Raw genomic sequence first — 27,961 nt, forward strand, 5'->3', positions numbered from 1 at the left:
AGCAGACTATTGTAATCAACAGCAATTTGCTCTCTAGGAAGGACATAAATGGTATTTAAACCTTAACTTTAAAGAAAACTTCATATTTTTAAAATCAATAAAATGCCTTGTGGGCGCCGACAAGGAACAATAGCCTTGATATACATACACAGTCAACGAACGTGAACTGAAAGAGAACAGTATTGCAGATAAGAGTCGGTGCTCAAATCAGACTACCCAGGCTCGAATGCCACCACCACCACCACCGGCTGTGACCTTGGTAAGTAACTGACCACTGAGGAGAACGGTGCTCACTCACAGGGCTGGCGGGATTTAATAAGTAAACAGCAATTAGAACGGTGCGCGCATATAGTAAGTGCATATACTATCAGATACGCTTTGTGTTATTTATATTTCTTGAGAAACAACTAGAAACATGTTTACATTTACATACGTGTATGTTTAAAAGATTCACTTCCCGAAGCTATAACCTGTTAACGAGGGACATTCCCTTTTCATTTTATATCGTCATATACTGTATAATTATTTTAATTAGTAACACGTCAGCCTTTTTAAATTAAAAGTCTCTTTAGACAAATCACTGTATGATGTTTCTATAAAGCAGCAGCTCGAGACCGTGCCAGGATGGGGCCCATTAGGGTTTGGCTTGAGTATAAAACTGTATGAACACAAAGCTAAGGGGAAGGAAGTCCTGGGGAAGAAAGGGACTCTTGTTAGACATCGATCACTTGGAGAGTTTTATACTTATCGAAAGGAGCATGTGTTGGAAGTTCTTGTAGCACTCTAAGTCTCTGCCAGAGAATGGGAAGCCCAGGTCAGAAGCAACTGTTTACCCCTGAGGCCGGGACACACTGGCAGCAGGGGGCGGGAAGGCCAGGGCAGCCTCGGGCAGGCCTCCCGGCTGGAGGCAAAGGGCGGGCGGGCACTGCCCACACGGCCTCACAGTGACTGGAGCTGAGGGCTGGCTGGGGTCTGTCTCCGACGGTTCTGCAGATCGGAGCCCCTGCCATGAGGTCCAGCACGGACCTCACTGAAGTCCTAGTTGAGTTTTCAATAGGTGTGTGTGGGTAAGTGGCCCAGGAGCTTCTAACCCAGACCCCGCGGAACACCCAGGGGAAGGGCCCAGGTGTCCGAGCGCGCTGAGGTGGGGTGTCTGCGTGTTTCCTAACTTAGCGCAGGCAGGTGCTAGGTGGGTCTGTGAGCACGTGTGTGTTCATTCCTCACTTAGCAACAGCTCCGGTAACTCAGCACCTGCTACTTGCCAGTCTAAGCACTCGACCCGCATTGCATCATCCGCCCCTTGTGGACACTCGGCATTGCGAGGTAGAGACCTCGACACCCACTTCACGGGTTAGGACGCCCGGCCACCTCTGGTGTCCACCGCCGGACAGCGAGCAGACGGCGGAGCTGCGGCACACACCCAGCGTCTATATCTGGAGGCCAGGTGTTCACTCCGACGCTTTATTGCCTCCTACTTCCTCTCAACACACACGAGGTTTCCCAGGAAACGGGTGAAGAGCAAAAGCAAAAGACCGAAACAATGCACAAACCCTACAAAGAGAGGAGACGCACAGAGGAGTGGAAGGCAGGAATACTCCGCGGACTGAGAGAAGGTACTCCTCTAGAGACACGGGCAACGGCTCTAACTTGGCTGCCGCTCGGATTCAGAAACATGAGCCGTGACAACGGGAGACGCCTGCAGGTCCCGAGACGTTCACCAGACCGCTCTCCTCAGGAGGGCCGATTCCCTCTTTATCTCAACGGGGACACCTGTGACGGTCTCTGAGACCCACGAGGACCTTGTCCCGTAAGCAGTCTTCGGAGAGGTTTTTGACGACAGCCCGGCCCACGTCCTCGGTGACGGGGCCGCCTCGCCCCGCCGCCCTGCCACGGGCTCCGCGCCACGAGGGCGTTACGAAACCAGTTACGCACGGGCACGGGACGCGCAGGGCGCAGGTGAGCAGCTCGCCGCCGCCGCGGCTCTGACGAGGGCCGACGGCGGACGAGACACGAGCCACGGCACAGAGGACACGCGCGGCCGGCCGCGCAGCGAAATTCGCCGTCGGGGAAATGCAGAGTCGCGACAACGGCCTGCAGTGCCTTTTCCACCAGGATGGCTAACATTGCATCACGGGCGGCATGCGGTGTCGGTGAGGCTGTAAGAAAAACAGTGTCTGTGTGTGAGTGTGTGTGTGTGTGAGTGCGTGTGCGAGTGCGGGTGTTCTGGGCACGTGGGCCCGAGCGTGCTCGGGTCTGAGAAGCCAGGGCACCAGCCCCCAGGCTCCGCTGACACTGGCTCGGGTTCGGGGAAGCCGGGCAGGGAATGTTCGGTGCGGCATTATGCCCTTAGCTGCGAGGGAGCGGAAGCGATTTCAGCATCCGACGACGAGGCACAGATAGATAACTACCATGTCGTTTATTCAGACTGTGAGACGCCGTGTGGCAGTCGTGACTGAGCCTGACCTGCGCATTTCTTCAACAGACCTCAGGAACGTCCACTGAGCGACACGCAGCACGGCAGCGTTTAATTAGGGGGGACACGCTGGATGCGATTTCGCGGGGGCCCGTACGTGCGTTCACACACACGCGCGCGCGTATGCAGCCGCGCCCACCGACGGGACGCACGCCGAGCTCTTGGTGCCCGGGGGGGGGGGGGTGGGGGCGCCGTGCGGATCACGGCAGACCCCGACGGCAGCTGTGACGTGTTCATCACGGCCCGCTCTGCCGCGGCGAACGACCCGGTGACCGGGCAGAGCTCACACTCCTGCGGCCCTGACACACGGGGTCCGGGGGCCTGTCGACCCGTCTCCGTGCTGCTCCACGCACCTTACATTTCCCTAGAGACACAGCCGTGCGAAGGGCCGGCCACGCTCGGGCTTCCTCAGGACCCTCGCGTGGCACTCGGGGCAGTGGAGGAGACGGGAAACCTCAGACTCCAGAGCTGTCACGCGAGGAGCCGGGACCGGGCTGCACGTCTGGCGACCACGGTGGCCTGAGCACGCGCCGCCCAGGCCCAGCCGCACGAGGGCCGTGAGCCTGGCGCCCCCGCCTGGAGTAGGCCTGCCTGCAGCCGAGGACACGGCCTGCAAACCAAGGAGAGCAGAGACGGCGATACAGAGCCCCAGAGGGGTCTGGCCTCCGGGCCGGCTGCACGCCCCCACTGCCCAGTGGGCTCCCGTCCCCTCCCACCCCGCGTCCTGGCTGATAACCGCCCCGCAGACAAGAGGGTCAGCTCAAGGAAAATTTCAGGTGCTGCCGTCACGACTGAAGAGTCGCGTGGGCCGAGTGCTGTGACACCCTTGACGGGCGGCCACCTCGGTTTTGGCGCTAGTCAGAGAAGGCCGCGCTCCCACAGACAGCAAGGCGGTACAGACGGCTCCCTCGGGGTCAGGGACGAGCTGCCAGGCCTGCCTGTGACTGGGGCCATCCTGCGTGGCGGCAAAGCCCTGACAGTCTCTGGGACGGTGGCCTCACGCGCCAGGGGTGCTGGACGGGGAGGTGCCCCGGGGGTCTCCAGCACCCACACACCAGGCGTGGCCCCCTGCTCTCTCCAGAGGAGGGGTTCGCATAGTCAGACACGCCCGCACCCCAGGACGGCTCCGGTGGCTGTCAGCGGGACGTCAGAGTGGGCGGCTAGACGTCCGAACACACCAGCTCATCCAGACCCACGGCCAGCTGCGGCCCCCACGGGCCCCCGGGCCACGGGGAGCTGTCCTGGCCGTGGTGGACCCAGGGGTGCTGGTCGGCGCCGTCGAGCGGGTCGCTGCTGGACGCTGCCGACATGGAACCGGACTCCGGGGAGGCACGCTCGGGCCCGGGCTGGGCTCGGGCCTGCCGCGGGGGCCAGGGGGCTGGAGGCCTCTGCACATACATCCACCTGTCAAGGGGATCCATGAACTTCTGCTTCCGAGGCTGGCGGGGGCCTTGTCCCTGGTGCTCTGCGCCACCGGCACGGGGATGGGCCCCATGCGGGGGAGCCGAGGAGCCTGGGTGCCGGGGCCCGCGGACCCACGGGGCCCTCAGTGCCCCCTCCGCACTGGGCTGTGGCCGGCGCGCCGGCCACGGGGCTGGGGGGGGAGGCACCGCCACGTCCCCCGAGGCGTCCGTCTCCACACGCCCTGCCGGCCAGAAGGTGGGCCGGGGTCTCCGGGGAGAGTGGCATTCGCTAACGACGTAGTATCTGTGGGCGGGGGGCCCGCGACCCCGTGGCGCCGAGGCCCCCCACACACGGAGAGGGGGGCTGACCCGCTGCACGTCTCCCCGGAAATGAGGCTCCGAGTGCGCACGTTCGACGCGCTCGCCACACGGCACAGGGGTGCAGGGTCTGGTCTCGTGGTGGCCACCACCGCCGGCACAGGGACCTCGGGGGCACCTGCAAGACAGAGGCCGTCGGGCCCTGTGGCCTCGGCGGGGTCGGAGCCCCGTGCCCTCCGTGCGCTGCGAGCAGGCTGCCAGCGCTACGGGCGTCGAGGGCCACGCGCACGGGGGCCCTGGGGACTGGCCTAGGCGGGCTCCTTCCTGCTGGGGCGGAGCCCCCCGCGTCCACTTGAGGACAGGCACGGCCCAGGGGGGCAGAGGCGCGTGCCGGCCGCCCCAGGCGCTCTGCTCCTGTCTCCGCACAAAGCTGTCCCCGAGGCCCACGGGACGCATGGACCCCCTTCCTCCTTGCCCAGACCCCCAGAGCCACGAGGACAACGCCTCATACAGGAAGATCCAAGTTCTTCGTTAATTTGTCTTCGAAAACAACAAAACCAACTCCCCAAAATACAAAACCCCTGCACTGTATCTACTGCTTCCACTGCTGCACTTGGACCAACGGCTCCTCTCCACGTGGGCTCGGGCCCCGCCAATGGCCGGCCTCCGCCACCGCCGTGCGTGTGGACACAGAGGACCGACCCCCGGACACGACGCGCCCTCGCTGACCGCTGAGCACCGGGCTGCCGCGCAGGCGACCCTGCCCGCACCCCGGCCCGAGGAGCAGGCGCCCGCTGCGCCGCGGCCAGGCTCACCTGCCGATGGCACGCTCCAGCCCGGGCCGGGGGACGCCGGGGAGGGCCGGGCTGGCCGCCTCCGCCCGGCCACTCCTGCTCCTGCTGCTCCCCGAGGCGCAGCTGGCCGCGCGGCTGTTGTTCCGGGGCGTCACCGAACGGGCCGAGGACCGCAGGCTGCTGAGGTCGCTGTCCTTGGGCAGCCTCCTGGTGCCTCCCTCTTGGGTTTGGATTCGTGCTGCAGGAAGAGGGAGGAAGGTGAGGGTGTGGGGGGCACGGGCAGAGACTCGCCACCCGCTGGTCCGCAGCGCTGGGGGAGCGGGAACGGCCGCGCACACCCCGAGGCTTTGCAGGCGCACCCGGGAGGCCACGCGGGTTCCGCCCCGGCGTCGGGACGATGGACTTCACAGAGCTTATGTGACACTGACGAGGTTTTGGAAACAGTTCAAGAAAACGTGGCCTCGAGCTGGGAAGCAGACACTGGACAAGGCTGCCGCGCCCTGAGGACACCTAGGGAAAGCCCGTGTTTGAAGGTGACCTCCCGCCTCGGGCCACGCCAGGCCTCTGCTCCGACGCGCGCACTCTTTCTGGGGGGCGCTCCCCGCTCTGAGCCTTGGCGGGAGGCGTCTGTCCATGTGCAGCGGGGCAGACGGGAGCGGAGGTGCGTGCCCTGGCTTTGTTTCTCACTAGAGAACCTGTTTTTGGGGCCGGGCGTCTGTCCTGCAGGAGTGCGATAGAGCACTCGGCTCGTGGGGGCTGGATGTGGGGGCTGGACCCTGCGGGAGGCCTGGGCGGGGCCTTGCAGGGAAGCCGGCCACCGGAAGCAAGACAGAGACCAGCAGGACAAGGACGCTCCGGCGGGGTCTCCCCTGATTTCTGTGCTGCTTATCTCTTCAAAGTCTCCTGATTTTAGACACGTTTTGGGGGTTAGTAACAGGCCCAGGGATGATGCACACGTTGTAGGCTTAACCCAACATTTACATCCCTAGATTTTACTTTACTGTTCCTAGTTAACGGTGAAAAGCACAGTTTATGGGGGGTTTTTAGAGCAGCGAACCCTCAGCCTGCCGTTTTTAACGCCCGCCGACCAAGACATCGCGTGTTTCTCTTTACACTTACCTTCCACCATTTGGGCGACCTTTTTCTTATCCTCTGATCTTGCCTGAAAGGGGAATGATGATAATTACACGTTTGCTTGGACTTGGCAGGAAGCGGTCTCAGAATCTGTTCTGGGGAGGTGAGGTGCCTCACAAGCCTGTGGCCACAGCGAACTAACACAGCTTCCCGGGATCAGCGGGATCAGCGCGCTCTGCACCCCGGGGGGGGGGGGGGGTCAACGCTGACACCATATAGCTGGAGTTTCGTCCCTAGAGTTTCCTTTTCGGGACAGCTTAGAGCGCGTTTCGATTCTGCCAGTAATAGTTCGTTTGCCTATCTACCTGATGAGCTGGCATTGCTTTACCTGAAGTGAGATTCATTGGAGGATTTTTTTTTTTTTTAAGGGAAAAAGGTGGAAGTCTTTTTGCACGGGTTGGACCGGGGGGCCAGTGAGGGCTCCAATTTAGAGTGGCACTTGCTCTCGGGACTGTGAGAGCGGCAGGGTTGGTGTGACCGAGACTTTCTGGCTCCTTAAATTTGGCACCTGGTGCCTCTGTCACTCCACCCGAGCCCTGGCTCTGGGGGAGCCCCTGGGGTGTACAGAGGAGGAATTACAGAAGGACTGAGGAGGGGAGGCCTCCATCTGACTGTTCTGAGCACCAAGGCCTGAGTCCCACGTGGGAGGGAAGGGTAAGGGTAAGGACAACCAGAACCTACAAGGTGTGGAAAAGGCCGGCCTTCGGGTCCGAATAGTGACCTGGGTCTGCGCTGTCCAAGCGGACGTGAGGTCGGGAAGGGGCCTCCACACAGCCCGCAGGAGAGCGAGCACCAGAGGGCTGGGTGAGGCCACAACAGGGGGCGGGGAGCTCGGGATAAGGGGAGCCACCCTGGTGTGCTCAGAAACAGTTCCAGGAGGTCCTGGGGCAGGGGCGGCCTGGCCCCCGGTGTTCTGAAATGTGGCCGGGGTGCGGCCACACTGTGGAGCCCGGGCAGGCTGCATGCACGCGCTCAAATGCTCACACGGTCACACGGTCAGTCACACGGTCACACGGTCAGTCACACGGTCACGCGGCAGGCTGCGCGGTGCTCACGTTCTGGATCTGCGCCCTGAGCTGCTGGTTGCTGAGCCGCAGGGACCTGGCGACGCTCTGCAGGTAGTAGATGAGCATGCTGGGAGGAAGGGCGGCCGTGAGGGCCCTGCCGCTGGTGGCAGCAACCGGGCCACCCGGGCCTCCCCCGAGGACGAGGCCTCAGCCTGGAGCCCTGGGCAGGGGCTGCTCCCCTCCCCCACCTGGAAGTCGGGGTCTGTGACAGGGTGTGAGGCGGGAGGAGCATCTACAGCCCTCAGGCTGCTAACTTTATGGTTACGCCACAGCAAGCAGCCGCGGGGGCTCCAGCTGCACCCTGAAACTCCCCTGAGACTCTCAGCCCCTGGGGAGCGGGGTGATGACAGGGGCGCTCGACCCCCTAACGCTGTGGGTGACCCGAGGACACCGCGCAGCCCGTGTGACGCGGTTCCCACTCAGGGCCTCGGGCGCCCCACACGGCTTTCACGCAAACTCACTGCTTTTACGTGACGCTGGTGAGCAGCGTTTCTGCGGGGGCCCCACGCGCGGGCCCCCGGGCTGGCCGGGAGGCGTGTGTGGGACTCACAAGAGCAGCAGCACGGCCGGCAGGATGACCACGGGGCTGCTGACGGACCCGGCCGCCGCGCTGAGCCACGCGGGGAGCTCCTTCTCGATCGTTTCCGACACGACGTCGTACATCTTCTCCTGCCCGCTGCGAGGAAGCAAAACGCAGCCCGGGTTGCGCTGCTTTCGGCAGCAGGTGCTGCTGGCCGCCCCGAAACGGCTGGGTGGCCGGAGCCCGACCCTCAGGGTCCGTGACAAGACCGGAGGGAACGTCTGAAGGTAAAGGACGCGTCGCGGTCCGCGGGGGACGTCCCACGAGGTGGCCGCGTGGCGGTGGAGGCGGGGTCCGCGACCGCACTGTGAGGGAGCTTTAACAGCGCCCACACAAACGGACTCTACGTGCCAGGCCCCCGTCCTCTCAGGACTGCCCTAAAGCGAACGCTCAGCGGGGTGTCTGGGGATTCCCGCCCTGAGGTCCCGAGGTGGCCGTGTCGAGAGTGACGGGGACGCTCGTCCGGCAGCCTTCTGAGTCCCGGACGGGAGGACTGGCCGAGAAGCGTCTCTTTCCAGCCCAGAGCGCTGCTGCTCCCCGTTTTAACCCTACACGGGCCGTTTCTTTTCAAGAGGAGGACAGCGATGGGGCCGCCCGCAGGCCGCCTGCTACCCGCCGGGACGCTCGCCTCGGATTCAGAGGCCCGAGTCTGAGACCCCTCCCTGGCCTTGGCCTGTTCTGGGGCCCCTCGGCGTGGGGGCCCCCCCGACGGCTGGAGGAGCCGACCGTCGACGGCCACGCACCTGAAGGGCCCGCAGTGTGGAGACGGCCGGTAGTGGACGATGGCGAAGACGGTGGGCAGCATGCACAGGAAGAGCATGAACAGGAGCATGGCCAGGTAGAAGTTGTTGGACCTGCAGGGGCACCGGGGCCAGGCTGAGGCCGCTCGCAGGGACGCGCGTCCCCGAGGGACGGGCAGACGCCGCGGCCCCGGCTCTGCCGCCGGAGCAGCTGTCCACGCACCACCGTGTGACGAAGGGCGGCCAAGGGTCCCAGGCAGCTCGGCGAACCAGAAATCGGGGCCCAGGGACGGCACAGACCATCCTGCCCACCTGCTAACCTCAAAATGAGAGTGGTGAACCCAAGAAGCTTAATTCGTGGAAAAATCTTAGACCCTCTGGCGCGTCCCCCTGGGCCCCGGCTAACGGTCCCCTGTCCTGTTCCCAGCCTGAGGCCTCCTGTGGTCGCGACTCTGGACCCACGTGGGGGCTGTTGGCATTCAAACTCCCGTCCTCTCTGCTGCCGGTCAAGCCCTGGGCCCTGAGCTGGCACACGGGCTCGCAGAGAGGACGAGAGGTCGGCCGCCTGGACTGTCCCGCGCTCTGCCTGCGGACAGAAACAGCCCCGGCTGGGAGGGAGGGCACCGGGCCGCACAGAATGTGGTACGTGGGTCGGTGTTACCCGTGGAACCTCTCTCTCTCTCTACTCTATGCCACGAATGCCACCCACGTGTGCACACTGCACACGTAGCAGCTACACCTAGGTCCTGGATGCCACTCGGCCACGACCCCATGGCTGTCACGTCAAAATGAAATGAATGAGCTCACGCACACACACACACACGCACGCACACACGCACGCACACACGCACGCACAGAGGCTGGAACAAGCATCAGCCAGGCTCTGGGACGCCTGGGGCTCCCCCGCAGCGCTGCTGGGGTGTGGGGGGTACGACCACTCTGGAGAAGCCTCCAGCACCGCTGGCTGCAGGTGGCCCCGGCACGCACGCCCCGTGACCCAGCGGTCACTCTCCTGTCGTCTACCCAGCGAGAGCCGCCGGGGGAAGGCCCCGGGAGCCTCCCGCGGCAGCGCGGACGCCGGAAACGGCCCTGCCGACCGGCCGGCACACCGTGAGGCGCCCGTCCCGGGCGCGGCATGCGGGGGTGGGGAGCAGGGAGCGCCCCCGGCCTCCGGGTGGTGCGTGCCCGTGTCGGGTGTGTGGGTGTTCATCGCACTGGAGACGTGTGACGTGTGCGCCTCGTCAGTGGTCATCCACGTGCGACGGCGGGGGGCGGGGGGCCCAGTTCCGGGGCGGGCGCTGGGCCGTCTGCGTGCGGAGCGGACCAGGGCAGGGGGACGCTGAGAGGCAGAGGACGCGAAGCCCCAGGCGGGTGCCTGCCCCAGGCCGGCGTGGCGACGGCGGCCCTCTGCCCGAAGCCGCCTGGAGCCCACTCACCTGGATGCCCGGAACAGCTGCTGGTGCGGCACGTTGCAGGTGAGCACGGCCCAGCTCCTCAGGTACATGAGCCCCGTCAGTTTGAGGACATTGAACGCGGGGAGACACGGGGAGAAGAAGGACCCCATCCTGGAGCCGACAGGGGGGACCAGTGAGCCCACGCCCACTTGTCCGCGGCTGAGACCTCGGGGTTTACGCCCTGCGCTTAGGGAAGCCCCCCGAAGGTCTGAGACCCCAACGCCCCGCCCCCCAGAGCTGAGGCCAGGACTTCTGCAGGTGAGCGGTGATCCTGTTTCAAAACGCCCTCCCTGCCCAGGACGGCTTGGTGCTCATGTCTGTTCTCACACGTGGCAGAGGACTTGGCCCTCGTCTGGGGCGCACTCTGCAGCTGCCTGTGTGAGTGAAAGCGTGGACTGCCCAGGTTAACCAACTTCCGTGGACTGGCCACTTTTGCTGGACCTCACACATTTCAGCTCACTTCATCCTCCGCCTTCGTGAAGGAAGAAGCAGCCGTCCACAGTTTACAGACACGGACGGGGAATCTGGGGAAACTGGGTGATTTACCCAAAGACACGTTGCTAACGAAGGGGGACCCTACGCCCTCCAAACTGAGACGCTTCTAAGAGTGACCGACCCGGGACAGCGGGAAGAATGGGGCTATCCCGGGGAGGCGGACGGCCGGGCACGCACTGTACGCGTCCCCCGGGGCACCAGCCCAGGGCCCGCGCCGTCTGTTCGGCTGTGCGTCCTCACGAGGCCCGCGGGGCTCGGGCTCAGCGGTGGGGGGACGGGACAGGTACGAGCACACGTGTGACGAGTCAAGCCCTTCGGTTTCTCACCGTGAGCAAAACCATTCCTGCCTGTGTGACATGAGGCACGACCCTTAGCTTCTCTGTGTCTCGTCTTTAAAATGGAGAAAACGATACCCTCAGAAGGGCTTCTGTAAGGATCAGGCCAGTTACTACAGGCATAAAAATGCCCCGTGCCTAGCAAACGTCATGTGTCACTTTTGATACGTCATCTGCGAAAACGCTTTGCAAAGCCAGTGGACAGGACGCGGCTGAAGGCACGTTACTCCTGTGCCTCGATCTGCGGACACGTCGCTGCATGGCTGCGAGGACGGGGGGTAACAGCCAAGGTTCTGTCTGCTCATATTTTAAGAAACAGAAACGCGGGGTCCGGCAGCTGCAGAGCCAGAGACGGAGGCACGGCTCGCTCAGGGGGCTGTGCGCTGTGCCCCACGGACGCGCATCCACGGGCATGACAGGGTCCCCCTCAGCTCTTTATGGGGGTGCCCTGGGTGAGCAGCCTCCCCCCGTTCCCAGCCTCGCCCGGGGAGCGGCCCTTGGTCTGGAGAGGGTGGGGTGGCCATGCCCCTGGGCTGGCCAGGCTGCAGTCCAGACTCGGTCACTCCGGGAAGCCACCCAGGGGCGTCAGCAGCCTCCTTTTTCTCCCCGAATCCTGCTGTCTCCGGCACACGTTTTTGTTTTTGGGTTTTTTTTTTTTTTTTTGCCTGAAAAAGGACTATTTCCCTCAACATTCCCTTCTGCAAGATGCTCAGAAAACCGTCACTAAAATCACTATGCATGCGAAACGGTTCCATTAAAAACCGTGTTCTTTCTGAACTGTGACGACCGCATTTGTTACGGTCACGTCCCATCCTAAGTGAGTGAAGATCTTTGCCCACGCGAGAAGGGCACGCAGGTGAGAAAAAGCTGCACCTACCAAATCATTCCCTGGTTGTAGATTAAATGTAACACGTTCTCTGCGATCTTGAATTCCCCATATTCGGGCTACGAGAGAAAACGAACAGCCATATATAAACATTCCAGTCTGGGCACAAACGGGCATGTCACGGTCCCATGCGGGAACGCTGCCGCTGCAGGCGTGGAGACCGCCTTCTGCACGGCCGTCCCCCGGCCCCTCTCCCCGCACGCCCCACCGGCCCGCGGACGTGGGGAGGGCACGGGTCCCGCCCTGCAGACTCCCCGCGGCGCAGCCCGTCACGCACGAACTTCCTCTCCAGGTCCCAGCAGCAGAAGTCACCCAGGTAGCGCACGAAGAGGCCGCGGCAGAAGTCGATGAGCAGGACGCTGGCCACGGTGAAGAGCATGTCGATGATGGACAGCTTCAGCATCTCCTGAAACACAGCGGAGTGCGCCCTGGGCCCTGTCCGCCCGCCGCCTGCCTCCTGCAGGGGCCCCGCGGAGTCGCGGGGCCTTCTCACTCGCTTCCGGGTGCCTAGCAAACGTCTGTGCATCTGAATTTTAAAATCCAAGGTCGGCGTGACAGGGAACCCGGAGAGCCTGGGCCTGTGGTTCTGGCCGCAGACCACGCGAGGCCACGATCCCGCCCTGGCTGTGAGCACCGCGGGCCGGACTCCACACGCGGTGACCGTGGGAGGCGGCAGGCAGAGTGGGTCAGAGTGCAGGGCTTGTGGGCGCCAGGTTCGGGCCTGAGCGACCTGCCCTTTACTCTCGGTGCCCCTGGAGAAGTCACCTAACCTCGTGCGCCTCGGCGCCCTCCCCCGCGCCCACGAGGACGGTGGCGGCAGGACTCTCGCCAGGACTGACCTCTCAGCCCTGGGCCAGCACAGAGCAGGCTGCTGAGTCCCGGCACTGGTTGTTTTATTAATTTGGGGGCCTGGAAAACCACAAACCCTCATGGAACCTGATTTTCTTTTTCTATACAACACGAGACGGCACTTGGAGCCTCTTGAGGTTAGGGGGCCCCACGGGCGTGGGAGCGGGCCCCACCTGCCCCACGTAGGTTTCCCAGCACTGGTTCTGCGGACTCTGGGTGTGGACGGTGGTCTGGTTGGCCTCTGAGAGGGGCAGGGTGTCAGGTGGGACGCTGGCCGCCCGCGGGGCCCATGCACCGCTGCCCCTGGGCGTGGGCCACGCCTCCTCCTCAGGGCTCGTCCTGGTGGCCAGGAGGGTGGTGGAGTCCACCCAGCGACTTGTGTCGTTTTTGGCAGCAGCTTCCTGCAGAGGGAGGGAGAGGAGGTGGGTGCCCGCGTGTCTGCAGGAACCCGTGGTGGACGGCGAGGCCGGCACTGCACGGCCGGGGCGTGGCCTCCCGTCCCCCCGCCCCACGCCCCCATCCCCCCGTCTCTTTCCAGCTCCAGCTCGGCACGCGACCACCTGGCCGCAGCGACATGACCGCTATGGGAAGAACTTGCTGGCCCCTGGTCGGGGTCGGAGACTGTTCTAGTGAACACGTGTGGCATCTTCTCACCCTCACCGGAGCGTCAGGTAAGGACGGTTCCCCCGCGTCACACGCGTGGGGGCTGCAGCCCAGCCAGGTGAGGACGAACACCTGCGGCCACTCTGCCCTCAGAGGCAGGTACGGGCCAGCCATGCAACCACGGCACCCGGGTGCACCGCGTCCCTCTCTGGCCTCTCTGCTCGATGTGCCTCAGACACTAGCAGGGCACGGCGTGGACTAAGCAGCCTACGAAGCCCCCCCCACCTCCCGCCTGGCCTGCTCCCACGCGGGACGCCCTCACAGGTGGGGCGGGCTCAGAGTGAGCACCAAGGCCCCCCGAGGCTGGGAGCGGCGGCGCCGCCACCGTGTGGGGAAGGCGGCCCGCTCTGAGCCGTTCCCCACGAGAGGGTCATTTCCTGAGCGGCCTCACGCCTGCCGCCTGCCGGGGCTCGCCCTCCGCAGCTGCGGGCCGCTCGGAACCAGGGTCGCAGGCGGAGGAGACGGGCCAGAAGGCCACGCCCTCACCCGGCACCGACACTCGCTGGCCACGAACCCTGGCCTCAGCACCTCCGCCTGGACGTGGGCCAACTCTTCCCTCTCCACCTTGAGAGGACCAGGAGTGGGAGGGCAACTCTGCACCGTGCCACTGACAGCCGTGACAACGACCCCATGTGGGTGCCTGAGACGGACAGACAGACAGGCAAACAGACAGACAGGCTGGGCGGGCAGCCGCCCGGGGTGGCACTACCTCAGCACTCATGCTGTTGACTCTGTCCAAGAGAGCGATGATGAGGCTGTAGAGGTTCCCCAGGTACAGCACCAGGACCCTGAAAGGCACAAGCCCACCTGAGAGACAGGACGGCTGCCCGCGGCCCCGCCAGGCCCGCAGCAGCCGGGGTTGCCCCGCGGTGGCTGCCGAGCTCCGCTACCTGGCAGACCGCTCCGGGGGGCGTTGCGTGAAAGCACAGAGTTCCCGAATCCGCCTGCCGCCCCGGGCCCAGGCGGCGCTGCCCGGCAGGCCCAGCGGGCCTCGCGGGCCTCGTGTGTGGGCCTGAAGTGTGGCGCCCACTCCGGTCCGTGCCGCACGCCCCAGCTCACGAAGCGATCTCCCAGGCTCTGTCTCGACTGAGTCTCACGGCCCTGAGAACCCCACGACGTGTCGCTATAACCCCTGCTCAGGGGATCAGTTTGCTGAAACGTGGGGAGGGACGCGGGGCCGGCTCAGGCTGACGCGGGGCGGGGTGCGGGCTCCCCAGCTCTGAAACATGGCGGGGCGTGGCGGGCGGCCTCTGCCGGCGACACCCCCGGGCAGCCAGCGATCAAGGGCCTGCTGCCACCTGGCCCGAAGCTGGGGGCTTCGCGACCCTCGTGGAATTCCTCGCGGTGCGGCGAGAGCCACACCAGGCACCAGTCTGGAGCACGAGATGCGCAGGACCAGTGGCAGGCGACGGACGCCCCCCTCAGGGACGGGGGTCGGCAGGCTGAGACCCCACACCCTGTGCCGGTGTGGGGGAGGGAGGACGGCTGAGCTGATGCCCGAGGCCCGCACGCCGCAGACTGCCCGTGGGCTGCGGGGCGCCGCTGCAGAATGGGGAAAGGGGTCCTTCGTGCCTTCCCGGCAGCTGGCGGGGCACGGGGCGCATGGTGAGCCCGCCGGAGCCCCCGCCGCCCTGCGCCCATCATGACGGCTCACGGCGCCCGGGGCCGAAGGGAACAGTCAGCTGGTGAGTCGGGGGCCCTGAGACAGCATGTCCTGCGCCCGCCACCAGAACCCGCCCCAAAGGGCCTTTCGGGGCCTTCGCTCCTCTCCCCCGCCGCGCCGAACACAGAGGACACGGCCGGCCTGAGTGACAGGCCTGCCCCTCGACCCGACAGCGGTGGAGCCGGTGGCCAGTGCCCGGCACCGAGGCCGGGCCGTGGAGCTGTGAGCACGGCCAGGCCCAGCATGGCTCACGGGCAGGGGATTCCCACAGCCCTGCTCCCCCCACGGGTCCTTCGGTCCCTGACATGCCCGTGGGCGGCCAGCTCTGGCCAGCTCCGGCCTCCAAGGCAAACCCTGCCCGCCCGTTTCCGTGACTGAAGTGCGAGGACACACGGGCCACCCCCTTGACCACACGCCGTAGGTTGGTGGCAGGTACAATGGAGACCGTTGTGTGACCCGCAAACCCTGAAGTGGTTCCCCTCGGTCCTCCACGGAAAATGCCTGCGGAGGCCTGGAGGCCAGCGGCCCTCCCAGGGGCCAGTGGGGGACCACACCGCAGCCTGCGCTCAGCCGTGGGGGCCGCGGGGCAGGAACGACCCAGGCCTGGGCGCCTCCCCCGAACCCGCCAATTCCACTCAGAGGAAAGACCACCCAGGGGAGCACTGTGAAGGGGACGTGCGTGCTGACCCCGCGCCGCGCCCCCACGGGGGGAGGCTGTGCGCTAGCTCGGGGCACGGAGCAGGCCCTGGCTCTCGAGGGGCCCCTGTGGCACGCCCTGCGGGGCTGCGGTACCTGGCCAGCTGGACGCGCAGCGTGGTCCGGGGGTGGTACCGCTCCAGGGCCCCGAGGAGGTCGAAGGCGGATGGCGCCAGCATGGTGACCAGCGAGACCACCACGCTCACCTGCCGGGAGACGGCACGCTGAGGCCCCCGGCGCCACACGCCCCTCGCGCACCTTGGCCTCAGCCCAGCGCCTGGGTGGCGCTGGTCTTACAAGAGACCCCCCACCCCGAACCTCTGCCGGTCAGCCTTTCCCAGAGGGACGCTCCTTAACCCGACGACACCCACGTGTGCCGTCCACAGGCACCTCTCCCTCGTCCTGCCTCCCTGCCCCCCAGGGGGGCAGAGGAAGCACCTGCGACTGTGAGGAAGGAAACGGGCAGCCGTGACCGAGCGTTCTTTACGCACGCGGAAGGTGACTCGTCGGAGGACCAGGCCTGGCCCTTCTCGTCCCTGTACTTACGGCAAACGACACGGGACGTTCGGCTGGCGCACGAGAAATGTGAGCTACCGTGAGAGTAATTCTGACTCTGGCTTTTAGAAACTTACATCAACACACAAGCCCACGTCTACGTAACCCACTTCACCGACGTAAAATAGAAGGATGGAGAAAGATCGCCTAACGCGGCCTCAGGCCTTGAAAATCACCGTGCGCGGAGAGCAAGCTGCACGGTGTTCCTGGGCCCCTCTGCGCCCAGCACCTCACAGACGTGGCGGGAGCAGCATTTCTGCGTTGCGCCTCTCGTACCTTTACACTGACCCTCGCTCTGCAGACAATGTTCCCGTAACAAACACTACGAATCACAAAGCTGTTCACCATCTTCCTCTTGGTAATTTTCTACTCTTGAGAATCTTCACGTAAAAGGGAGGGAAACGGTCTTTTTTAAGGAAAGCCAGGCACGTGGAGCTGGGTCACAGGGCATCACACGCCGACGGCACGGGCTCGTGGTCAGGGCCGCCCGCACGGTGGACGGGACGGCACGGCCCCCGTGAGCCTGCCGGCGCCGGGTGGGGAAAGGCCACGTGAGAAAAGCAAAGCGCAGGCGAAAAGACTCAAAGGCGAAAAATGTGCACCGCTTTAAGCCGTTTCTGAATCAAAATCGCCCCCGAGGCCAGAGGACGTGCCTGGCGTGGCTGCTGCGTGACCCCTCGGCGGTGCTCCGGAACGGGGTGGGGGTCGGGGGCCGCAGTTCCTGGAGGGGACTCGGTTGCTCGCCCGGCTCAGCAGCGCCGCGGGCGCAGGGCGGGCGGCTTCCCTGTGCCTACCTCGTTCTTTTCCCAGAGCGTCAGCTCCTTCTCGGACTGCTCCAGCTTCTGCGACCGGTCCACCACGAAGTAGATGAGGTAGATGCTCCCGGCCAGCGAGACGAGCACCAGGATGTTGGCGACGACCCTCAGGCAGACGGCCACCGCACTGCGGGGAGACGCAGGCCTGAGGGCAGCCCCCCGGCCCGGCCCCCTTCCACGTGCCTGTCCTCGTGCGGGCCAGACCTCTGCATTGGCGGCGGTGCCACAACCTACACACGCGCCTCCAGGTTTAACTGAAAAACCAGTCTTTCCAGCCCTGGAGGGAAACCCGCTGACTCCCACTGGCTTCTAAGGCTGCAGTTTTCACACCGGAGGGAGCACAGAACCACCTGCTGAAGGACGTGGATCGCTGTGTCCCGATCCTACATCCAACCAGTCTTTGCTTAAAAAAAACCAGGAATTGGTGCCAAACATATCTTTTAACACCTCAGAAAAAGAATGGGAAGCCGGTTGACCTCAGGCCTCTCGCCCTGTGTCCGGTCTCCGCCGGGAGGAACCGCTGCCCAGCGCCGGTGCTGAAAACGTGCTGGTGCCCGCGGGGCACGTGACGGGAGGATGGAGTCTAAGGGAGGGCTGGCTGATGGCGGGGGAGGGAGCGCCGGGCAGCGATTCCTGCACCGAGCTACGCCGGCCGGCGCGGCGGGGCATGCCGGTACGTACGGGTTTCTGTTCTTCTTCTTCTCCTGCTCTTCCAGGATCGCCTCCTTCAAAGGAAGACACGCGTGAAAAGCTCAGCATCGTCACTACTGCAAATCCTCAGAGCTTTTTCATGACTGGAAGCGATGTATCCAGTATTTTAAATCGTGACTTGGATGTCTAGACTTCATACCAAGATTCTACTGGTATCATTGCTTCGTGTAACAAAAAGCAGATAAAAAAGGTATTTGGGGATCGGGAAGAGGACGTGGTTTAGTAAATTGTTCGGACAACTGAAGTGGTCTGGAGACTGTTTTCCCCAGCAGGGGGCGCCATTCGGCTGCCCGTCTGGAAGCTGTGACTGCACCGTCCTCTGAGTTGACCGATGCCCAAAGCTTCCACTCCCCACGTGTGTGTGTGTGTGCATGTCCAGGTCACCCACGTGCAGCCCGGCGCACGTCCACCACACAAATTACCAAAGACACACGAACTGATTTCAGGAGGATGGAAGGACAAGAGTAAAGAGGGGTTCCTACATTTCCTCCCTGTCCTTGGTGGTTTGGGACACGGCCCCTCGCTTTGAGCCCGTGGGAAGAGGGCCAGCGGCTCGGCTGTCACGCTGGGCTCCGAGAGCCCAGGCGCCCACCCCTGGCCCCTGCGGGCCTCGCTCACCCGGATGCTGTTCACGATGGCGGCGGTTTTGCTCTCCGCGGCCTCCGGGTTTCCGATGAGGAAGTCCCAGGCGCAGAACACCCGCCAGCAGAAGGCGTAGCTGTCGCTGGAAGCGCTGGCGAGGCTGGAGCGGGAATTCCTGGCCATCCTGCAACAGCGGGCGGCCGTGTGAGGCCGGCGTGGGGCCCGGGCGCCGCGCGGGGCTGCTGCCAGGCCCCGGGGCCCGCTGTGGCTCCGACGTGCTGCCCCCAGCACGGGACGGCTCAGCACGGGACGGCTCAGCCACCCTGGGCCTCGGCAACCCCGCTGACCCATGTGGAAATGGCGGTGGCCACTGCAGGGGCCAGGAGGTCACTGACGGCGTGCGGGCCTGGGAGCTGGTGCCGTCCACCTGCGTAGCTATGACTGTGAAATGAAGCTCCTTCCTCTGAGCTGGATCGGGCGGCATGGAGCCCGCGCCCAGTGCGGGTGACTGCCCCTCCCCCCTCCCCCCTCCCCGGCTGCACGGCCTGCTCCGTCCGCGTGACCGTGGCCTCTCCGGACCCACACGGAGGCTGGCCCAGCACGGCGAGTGCCCACGAGGGCTGGCAGGAACAAGCACCTTCTTTCGCCCTGGGCCCCATCTGTGCGAGCAGCACCATCAGGCCTTAACCTCGGTGGCTCCCCGAGGAGACCGGACGCGACCGGGCACAGGGCTCCTGGCGCGCGTCCCCAGGGAGGGGCGGCCGTACCTCTTCAGGAGGACGACGAAGCTGTACGCGAACACGGCCATGCCCACCAGGAAGTAGGCCAGGGGCAGCCGGTAGCCGGCGCTGCCGATGCGCCGCTCGCTGCCGTAGTAGCCGTAGAAGAGCACCGAGTACTGGAGGTAGCCCTGCAGGGGGCGCCCGTGGTCACCCAGCCGCCCGCTCGCACCCCACCCCCGCCCGGGCGGACCCGGGGCGCGCCGCGCCGCACCCCCAGGGACCAGACGGTGTCCAGGTCCTGCGCAGACGCAGCGTGGGCCGTGGGGATGCTCTTGCTGGCGGTGCTTCCGAAGGGCTGGCCCGCTACGAGCTGCGGACAGAGGAGAGGACGTCGCCTGGCCCTCTGGTGGGACGGGACCAGAGGAGAGGATCGGCCCCCCCCCCCACCCCGTAACAGCTTTCTAGCAGGCAGACTTCTGCTTGATCCTTGCTGGTGACAATCACAGGAAGCCACACTTCCATTTGCCTTGCAAGGGCCAGGCCGGGTGTCCTCTCCCTGAGCTAAAGTGGCCTCGGCCGGTGGCTTGCGGAAGTTGCTGGCCTTGCTAATGGCTTGGGCATGGCCCCGTCCGCTGCGTAAGGGTGACGTTTAGCTCAGAAACGGGTGTTATTTTAACCCGGTGTTGACGCACTGCCCCACGGGCCACACCCAACCTGGGGCCTCTCTTTCTACGTCCCAACACTGACAATGGCTTTTGCACTTTTAAACGTCTGGAGAAGATATTCAAAAGAATGATATTTAGTGTCGCATAAGAATCACGCGAGACTCCAGCTCCGGCGTCTGTCGCCGAGATCGCGCTGAGGCACGGCCAGGCGTGGGCACCGTTGCTGGCTGCTCCCCACGCGTGGTGGAGTTGAGCCCCGACGAACCGCACGGCCCCCCGCGCCTGGCGTTCAGGGCCTGGTCCCTGTCCGGACGGGTCCGCCGCCCGGTCTGAACACACGCACGCGCCCCCTCGCAGAGAAGGCGGGGGTGGCCGCCCCGTGGTGCTTCCCTAGCGTCCCGCCCTTCTAGCTGACGGCACCGACCTCGGGGATGACGACGAAAGCTCCTGTCATCACGGTGAGCACAACGTTAATTCCGAACAGCCACCTCAGGAAGATGAAATAGGAGGCGACCCCAGACCCAAAGTGACCTGGGGGGGGGGAGAGAATCAGGCGACACCCTCGCAGCGGGAGAGGCTCTGTGGACAGCAACGCCCCGAGGGCAGCCGCTGGGGCGTCCCCCGAAAGACGGCCATCGGAGGGGTCCGGTCGACCCCTCACCACTACCCGCCAGTGTCTCGCGCGGAAAAAGTCCCTAATTAAAAAATGTCCCCAATGTCGTGTTCATCTCCAATGCTTTCATTGGATTTGTAACATTTTATGTATGGTCGGAAGTTCTGAGAACTTATCTTTCATTTCGCATGATTTTGAAAATTCCAAGAATTCCCCTAAGGATTCTTTGGCCTTCACTTCTCGCATTTTCACTATATTACAAGCATTTTTTTCAAGCAAAAATGTTCTTCTATAAAATAAATTGTATTGCTTCATCATGTGACTTTGCCACGGTTCGTGCAGGCGGCCCCCCAAGACGTGACATGGGGAAAGTTGCCAGCCTTTCGCTAGGTGGCGGCCGGCACACGGTGACCAGCAGCTTGCAAGGTCAGGGCTCCCAGGAGAGTCTGAGGAAGGGGCCGGCTGCAGGGCTGGGGATGGAGGGGTCGGGGAGGTGCGGGGGTGGCGGAGCCCGGCTTAGCCTGAGCCCACGGGGAGCTCTGGAGGGTGTGCTGCCCCACAGAGGCGGTTGGTCCCGTGAGGACAGAAGGCTGGGCTGGGCAGCCACAGTCACCGGCTCCAGGGGCCAGGGACACGGGCCTGGCATCTGTAGCAGGGGACCCTCCAGGGCAGGGGCGAGGGAGCAGCCGGGAAATGCGGACTCTCGTCTTTCTGTTTTGCAGTTGCCCACGTTAGTGTTACTCACCGGTTTTCCATTTGGTCCTCCCTGGTTTGTGCTGTGTCTGACTGATGCGTGGAATGCGGAGTGTGGGACTGTTCTCGTCCTGGGGGTGGTGGGGACAGACGGGCCTCCCCACCCCCACTCCCCACCGTCCCATGTCCAGCGCAGGCCGGCACCCCTGTGCTCATGTCCCTGGCTGCCCAGTGTGAGGGCCAGGACGCGCCAGGCCCCCCTCGGCCCCCGCCAGCGGTGGGCACGGCTGCACCCCGCCCCGCTTCCCCAAGCCCCGACTCACTCTCGATTTTCTTTATCCTCATTTCCCAGGGAATGAAGATGACCACGAAGTTACGGGCCAGGCGAGCAAACCTCCGCCACAGCTGGAAGGAGGAGGGGATCAGAGAGCTTCCCACCATGCCTGCTCTGCGCTCCCACCCAGGGGAGCCCATCTGCTCCGGGCCCAGAGCTGTGGTGTCTGCGCCAAGGGCCTGGCCTGCCTTGTCCCCACCGCCCCTGCCTGGGGCCTAGCGGCTGGAGGAACGGTGTCCAAATGCCCCCACTTGACCCGGTTAGGGGAGTCGGGCTCGGAACACACAGGGCTCACAGCCCCGCCATGCCAACAGTTCCCACCCCCGTTTAAGGACCGAAGTCTGAAGCGTACCCAGGAAAACGGGCATGCCCACTGGGTGCCCCCCACCCTGCAGCCGGAGCCCATCCCAGCCTCTCCCCGGCCAGAAGCTGCCTCGCTGAGCTCTGGAAACGTGTGTGAGTAACCCACAACTGCCACATGGTCAAACGCCTCAGTGGTGCTCAGCTGCTCCTGACCCCGGACTTGCGCGGGGATCTCCACGCACGGCACGGGGTAAAGCAGTGCGGGTTTTGCAGGTGGAGACGCGGAGACCCCGCCACCACCTCGGGGGCTGGACTGAGGGGCCCTGGGCTGAACGGCCCAGATGCTCACTCTGCAGAGCAGACTCTGCCGAGGACACTGCTCAGCCGCATGGAAAACTCCTGAAGGTGCAGGGAAGATCATACACTCGGTGACTGAACCGTGAGGCTCTTAAAAATACACTGTGCTTGGAAGAGGGGACTAAAGAAGGGGATGTGACTTCTTTGTCTTCGAAACAGTTAAGAAAACTGTTTCCCTGTCTTGACATGTAACTAATTCCAACATAGGCTACAGTTTCGCTTTAAGCGGCTGAATGGGAGAAGCCAGAAACAGACACCTCGGCGCCGTGTGCCCTGGGGCTGGAACACGCCTCTCACTTTCCCGCTGTGAGACACACCGTGAACCCAGCCTGCACGGACAGGACTCGGCCAGGAACGATGCTCGATCGTGCCCTCTGGGGACATCCACTTCTGAGAAGCCAGGCGTGCCCGGGGTCACAGGAGTGTAAGTGACGGAGCTGGGGACCGAAGTCCACGTTTCGGGACACGAGACCCGGCGGCTCGGCACACCGCCGCACGGCTGTGTGCGACTGATGGGCACGACCGCCGTGGCAGCTGCCGTGACGGAGGCGACCTCCCCCACCCCCGAGACCCCGGCCCCGGGGGCAGCACCCGCGTGCGCCCTCACCTCTGCGCCAGCTGCCTGGTAGCCCCGCGTCCTGGTCAGCCTCCCCTCAAACTTCAGCACGATCTCCTTCGCTCGTCTGGGAGGAGAGAGGCACGGTGGTGAGCACGATTTCGTCCCACTTCCGATCTGGGCAAAACATGTGAACACCCGACAGGACTCGGGGGCCGAACAGGGTGGGATGGAACGTGCGGGGTGGGGGTGGGGGTGGGGGTGAGTCTGCAAGTCTCTCATCTCCTGGTCTCTGGAAAAGGCCCTCGGGAAGCATTTTTCGAGAGGGCAGACTTGGGGTTATCAGAGGTGGGGGTGGAGGGGGAGGGGAAGGAAGGAGGTTAAAAGGAGCAGACTCCTGGTCGTAAGACAGAAAGGTACCGGGGACGTCGTGCCCGGCGTGGTGACTGTACTTGGCACTGCCGCGGGGCACGCAGGACACTTGGGACAGCAAATCCTGAGAGTCCTTGCCACAGTCTGTCTACACGAGATGATGGGCGTCAGCTGAGCTTACCGTGCTGACCACTTCACAACGTGTGGACGCCAGACCATCGAGCTGCACGCCTCGTACATCGATGGACATTAATGATCCCCCAATAAACGGGGAAAACGTATTTTCTTTAACATTCAAATGGATTAATTCACACAGAACGATGAGTTAACACGGGAACCAGCCACGAGGGATTCCTCATTGCCCTCCCGGCTGCCGCTGGAGCCGTCTGTCTGTCGGGAAGCCCTGGTGATGGACGCCAGCGTCCCGGCTCCCCCCGAATCACGACACCCTTCCTCCTCACTCGGTTCTTTGGACCTGAGAGCCAGACCTAGCTCAAGGGTGGCGTCTGCTACTGTGAGCAAGAAACTTGTGTCTACACAGCCGTGAACGACCTGATTCAGCCCAACGACCTGGCGACACACCGGCTGACCGCCCTGGGGGGCGGAGCTGCCGTCTCTGCTGCAATGGTCACTGCTTGAGAATGGGCTGAACTCGTTGGGGTAGAAGTTGGAGTCACCCCGAGAGGAAGAGCAGGGTTAGAACACAAGGTCACTGCCACAGGAGGCAGAAGTCGAACACTCTTGGAGCTGAACGTCACCCCCAAGGTGACCTCGCCTGACACTACGTGACGCTGCCGAGAGCCCCATGTCTGACCGGCCACCCCGGGAGGTGGTGCTCAGCGCCAGCTCCGCCGGCTTGCAGGTCACCTTGCGGGAGCGCAGTTCTCCGCAGCGTGGCCGGGCCGCGCCGCTGGGGTTCGGGCCCCACTCTCCGCCCGCACTGCGACCGCCCGTCTTCGCAGTGCAGCCAGCGCGCGGGCCTCACTCTGCTCCAGCCCAGAAACGCGGGCAAGGGTGCAGCTCGATGCGCCCGCCCACGCGGCGGCCAGAGGGCGGAGGCCTTCGGCGTGAAGGAACGCTGCACCCCGGCCGTCGCCCGTCGCGTTTCTCCTGCCCACAGGCCCCGCATGCTCACTGGCCTCAGGCGCGGAAGGTGCAGAGGCACGTGAGGCAGAGTCGTCCACGTGCTGACAGGGGCGGAGGGTCCTAAAGTGACGAGGGCCGAGGGCCGGCGGCAGCGGCCGAGGCAGCGGGGAGGACCGGCCCTGCCCTCGCGAGGCGCAGACCCCTGCTCGCTGCAGGGCGGGCGGACGAGCACTCAGGGCGTGAGCCCCTGCGGCCCCCATGTCGGCATCACCCCCAGGTCCCCGCGCGGTCAGGGCTCGGGGCTCTTGGCCCGTCCTCAGACGTCGCAGCCGGTACCATTAGTGACGCGTCGCTCCGGCAGCTTCTCGAGGTGACAGGGAGGACTCGCGTGTGACAAGGGATGACAGATGCAGGTGCTCAGAGGACAAGCGGCTCTCTGGGAGCCTGCCCCCTGGCTGCCCGGGCTGAGCGCCACGGCCGGGCTCGTGGACGAAGCCTGGCTTGCTCTTCTGCTCCTCCAGCGTTTTGTCAGAAGAGGTACCACCTGCACAGCTCTGCCCCGGGCTGAAGGCCTTTCTACGCTCAGATCGCCACCACCCTTCAGCACTCCATGCCAGACAAACTGCTGCACTAACCACTTGGGCAGAGCCCCCCATTTCAGGAGGCTAGGGCTTGGGAGATGGGGTCAGGAAGCCCCAGTTTAATGCTCAATTCCACGCTCTGAAGCTGTGTGTCCTGGGGTAAGGCCCTCGACATCTCTAAGTGTGTCTTCCCACCTCAAAAACGCCACCCGCGGGTGGGTGAGGGCTGGAAACAGGCACGGAGGATGCTGGGCACCTGAGAGCCGGCCCCGCGGGTGTGACCTTGGCAGGGACTGGAGGGCGGCGCCCGAAGTGGGGGGCCTGGGGAAGGTGCGAGCCGACGGGAAGGAAACGCGGGCCGCGTGGCGGGTTTGGGGGGTACGGGCTGTCTGCTTGGCAGAGACGGAGGCACCGAACGGGAAGGCAGGGCAGTGGCCTTAACGCCGATGAGCAGGTGTCGTCCTGCTCCTCCGGGGGCGTCCCTTCGCAGGTCAGTGGCAGCGGTCACGGGGGCCACTCTGCTCCCCGCCCGCGCTGTGAGCCCGGACGGCGGCGTCACGGGCACTGCTCAGCCACAGCGGGACAGTGCTGGGCGCCCACGCGGGTGACGTCGCGCCCCCGGGAACCGCCACGGACGGGCCGAGTGCGCCCGAGCCGCGCCCGCCCTGTCCCCTGCGCTGCCCCTGCGTCCTGACTGGGCGGTCTGCGCCCCCGGGGTCCTGCCGCCTGACGCGTGGCAGGCACGGTTTGGACACCCCGCTGCGGGAGGTGGGTGCCACCTTCGCCGTCCCTCCTGCTCTGAAGGGAAAGGCGCTGGCACTCAGAGGAACTGAGACGACGACCCGACGGCCGGGGCCGGGGGCGGCCAGCGCAGCGTGTGACGCCGGCCGCATCTGCGAACCTTCAGCTGCTACCCCCCGAGCAGCCCGACGGGGCTGTCAGGGCCACGGGAACGCGGGTTCCCGTGCAGAGTCCCCCCGGGGGAGGCGCCGGTCAGGCGGGTAAGACGAACATGTTCTCACGCGGATCGTGGACAGAAAGGGGGTGCCGTGCCATGAGTCCCCAGCGGGGTGGGGCACGGTGGCTCGTCCTGCCCCGGCCTGTAGCGCCCGCGGTGAAGGTTTTAAACCAGCCCCACCTACCGTTCTGTGTGACTGTCCTCAGTTTGGCGCCAATAAACTCTTAGAACAATTCTTTACGGGTCTGGATGTTTCTTACATCAACAAAATTACACACTTTTCCTTGGGGAGTAAGGGGGGGGGCGGGATTGCTCATTTTGTTCACCTCTAGACACAACGCTAAAATCTAGTGTATGAAAAGGCGATAGGAGACCCAAAACTTCCAACACGCACCCCCCAACCCAGACACACACAAGAACGGGCCACCCCGAGGCCCTGCCGGGGCCGGCCACACCCCGCAGGCGACCCTGTGGCCCGCCACGGCCGGAAGCTGCCGCGGAGGCTCTTACCTCAGCGCCCGCAGCTTTTGTCCCATGGTCCAGGGTCTGCAGCGAATGTTCGCCACGAGGTCTTTCTGGAACTGGATGCTCTGGAAGATTTGCTCCGGGTCGCTGCTGTCCCCCGAGTCATCGGCACTCAGGCCGGCATCCAGGCTGCCGGGCGGACCGGGGCATCAAGGGAGAGATGCGATTAGCAGAACCGCGTCCAGCGGAGACCCTGCCCCGGGGTCACCTGCGTGGAGGGTGTGTGACGGGTGGCGGGGCTGCAGGGGGTGGGGGCGAGGGGATTCAGCAGTGTCAGCCGCCCCCGAAACATCTGCTTCCTGCCACTCCGGTGGGGCAGCGAAAGAGAACGGTGTCTCGGCGAGAGAGAGATTTTCGGAAGACGTCGTAAAAGGAGGCAGGAGGGTGCCTGCTCATCCACAACTCCTCAAAAGCAGCAAGATGCCTTTTTCAGGCTCACTGAAGGGATCAGCTAATCCTACCCACGGGACTCCTCCCTGCTCCCTGCCCTGGATGAAAAATAACGAGGAACCAAACTCTGCCGCCCAGAGACCCCTCCCCGCTTCCCCACGTCAACCCACTGAAAACCTGACCTAACGGGCCACTTCAGTGAACGAGACACCAGCTAAGTGGATTTACGGGACCGATGCTTTAGGGAAAGAGCTCCTCCCTAGGAGAACGGCTTTCCATCAAGCAGCACCGTTTACTCCCAGTAACAGCTACTATGCTAATCTTAATGTAACTTTCCAGGAAGACACAGAATTTTCTCCTAAAGCTATGAGGCTCTTAAAAAAAAGGAAGAGGAAAAAAAATTCCTTTTTTCTCTAATTTAGGTTGTTTTACTCAGAGGAGAATTTTCTTCCATTTCTCTAAATTCACGAAGGTTTTCATCCACCTTTATAAATATTTAGCAAATGCGAACAGAGTCCCCCACGCTCACCAGCCTGAAGCCGTCCCCAAGAGACAGCTTGTTTGCTAAGTAAGACACATGCATTACGTGCTGTCTGTTGACAATGCTGACTGGGTAAAGAGAGAGAGAGAGAGATCCCGCATGTCCGTGGGTCTGGCCAGGGCTCGAGCAGGTTCGGGTTTAGGCTCTGGGGTCTGGATCCCTCAGGGCAGGGAGCGGCAGGGCCACCTCCCTCTGTGCTGAGGTCGCCCCCACCCCCAGGTGTGCAGGGCCTGCAGGGGGGAGTCTGAGCTCATCCAGAAGCCGCACCAAACGGGACAGGGCTGCAGGTCTCTGGAGGCATGTGCGGGGGACCCAGGCTCCCCTATCCCACACGCCTGCCTTTGCGGTCTGGCGGATGGATGGGGCAGGCTCACCTGAGCAGCAGGGACTCCGGGTACGAGCAGAGCTGGCTGGCATTTCTCCGGACACTTCTGTAGCGCTGTGATGCCTTCGAGGGTCTCATGGGTGCCAAAGGGCTCCGAGCCCACTCAGAGTGAGCAGGGTGCTGGGCAGCCGGCAGGCGGGGTGTGCTCCGGCCAGGCTTTCCAGACTGGAGCTGCAGGCTGCTGGTCCTCCCGCTCTCAGAAGTGGACTGGCCGCTGCACTGGTGCTGGAGCAGGGCAGAAGCCAGAGCGCCGGTCATACATACGCACGTCCGTCATGCATATGCACATCTGTCATGAATATGCATGTTTATCATGAATATGCACGTTCCAGTGGCTGCCTCAGCAGCCACGGGCTGGGGCTGCACAGCCTGGGTAGGAGGCTTGGCCAGGTGATCTGGGGCCACCAACTAATCACATGAGTGACCCTTGTGCCCAGACAGGGCCCTGAGGTTTGCGAAGCTCTTTGCATCAGTCACCATGGCTGGTTCACAAAATACTTAGAACGAAAGGCATAGCTTATGCTTTCTTCCCATTTTTACCTCTTAAGAAAGAGGCTTAGAATGAGATTCTTGTCTATGTTCACACAGCATCATCAGGGAGACACTTTATTTGTTTTTACGTATTTTTTTCTCGGCTTCCCCCCCCCCCCTATTTTTGAAAAGGTCA

At 63.9% G+C, this 27,961-nt stretch overlaps 1 protein-coding gene and 1 long non-coding RNA gene across 2 annotated transcripts in view; one reads left to right on the forward strand and one right to left on the reverse strand.

Moving 5' to 3' along the window:
- Window positions 1-3,180: 3,180 nt before the first annotated feature.
- TMC3 (transmembrane channel like 3) overlaps window positions 3,181-27,961 on the reverse strand; it is a 93,722-nt gene continuing 68,941 nt past the window's right edge. The window contains exons 2-23 of the mRNA XM_016135333.2: window positions 27,284-27,519; window positions 25,964-26,107; window positions 22,508-22,583; window positions 21,230-21,311; window positions 20,025-20,131; window positions 19,207-19,305; window positions 18,981-19,123; window positions 18,250-18,397; window positions 17,602-17,645; window positions 16,900-17,047; window positions 15,647-15,756; window positions 13,901-13,979; window positions 12,702-12,929; window positions 11,957-12,085; window positions 11,671-11,738; window positions 9,946-10,074; window positions 8,513-8,623; window positions 7,740-7,865; window positions 7,178-7,256; window positions 6,108-6,150; window positions 5,010-5,226; window positions 3,181-4,372 (exon numbers count right to left, since the gene is read on the reverse strand). Coding sequence (XP_015990819.2) covers window positions 3,634-4,372; window positions 5,010-5,226; window positions 6,108-6,150; window positions 7,178-7,256; window positions 7,740-7,865; window positions 8,513-8,623; window positions 9,946-10,074; window positions 11,671-11,738; window positions 11,957-12,085; window positions 12,702-12,929; window positions 13,901-13,979; window positions 15,647-15,756; window positions 16,900-17,047; window positions 17,602-17,645; window positions 18,250-18,397; window positions 18,981-19,123; window positions 19,207-19,305; window positions 20,025-20,131; window positions 21,230-21,311; window positions 22,508-22,583; window positions 25,964-26,107; window positions 27,284-27,372 — 3,138 coding nt within the window. The 5' untranslated portion in view covers window positions 27,373-27,519 and the 3' untranslated portion in view covers window positions 3,181-3,633. The remainder of the gene's footprint in view (window positions 4,373-5,009; window positions 5,227-6,107; window positions 6,151-7,177; window positions 7,257-7,739; window positions 7,866-8,512; window positions 8,624-9,945; window positions 10,075-11,670; window positions 11,739-11,956; window positions 12,086-12,701; window positions 12,930-13,900; window positions 13,980-15,646; window positions 15,757-16,899; window positions 17,048-17,601; window positions 17,646-18,249; window positions 18,398-18,980; window positions 19,124-19,206; window positions 19,306-20,024; window positions 20,132-21,229; window positions 21,312-22,507; window positions 22,584-25,963; window positions 26,108-27,283; window positions 27,520-27,961) is intronic.
- LOC118611396 lies at window positions 10,320-22,410 on the forward strand. The gene is made up of 6 exons (XR_004954323.1): window positions 10,320-11,649; window positions 11,972-12,665; window positions 13,067-13,199; window positions 15,937-16,463; window positions 16,916-17,821; window positions 21,259-22,410. It is a non-coding gene; the product is annotated as an uncharacterized LOC118611396 (long non-coding RNA).

The sequence above is a fragment of the Rousettus aegyptiacus genome, unplaced genomic scaffold (assembly GCF_014176215.1).
Source record: "Rousettus aegyptiacus isolate mRouAeg1 unplaced genomic scaffold, mRouAeg1.p scaffold_m13_p_14, whole genome shotgun sequence".
NCBI lineage: Eukaryota > Metazoa > Chordata > Mammalia > Chiroptera > Pteropodidae > Rousettus > Rousettus aegyptiacus.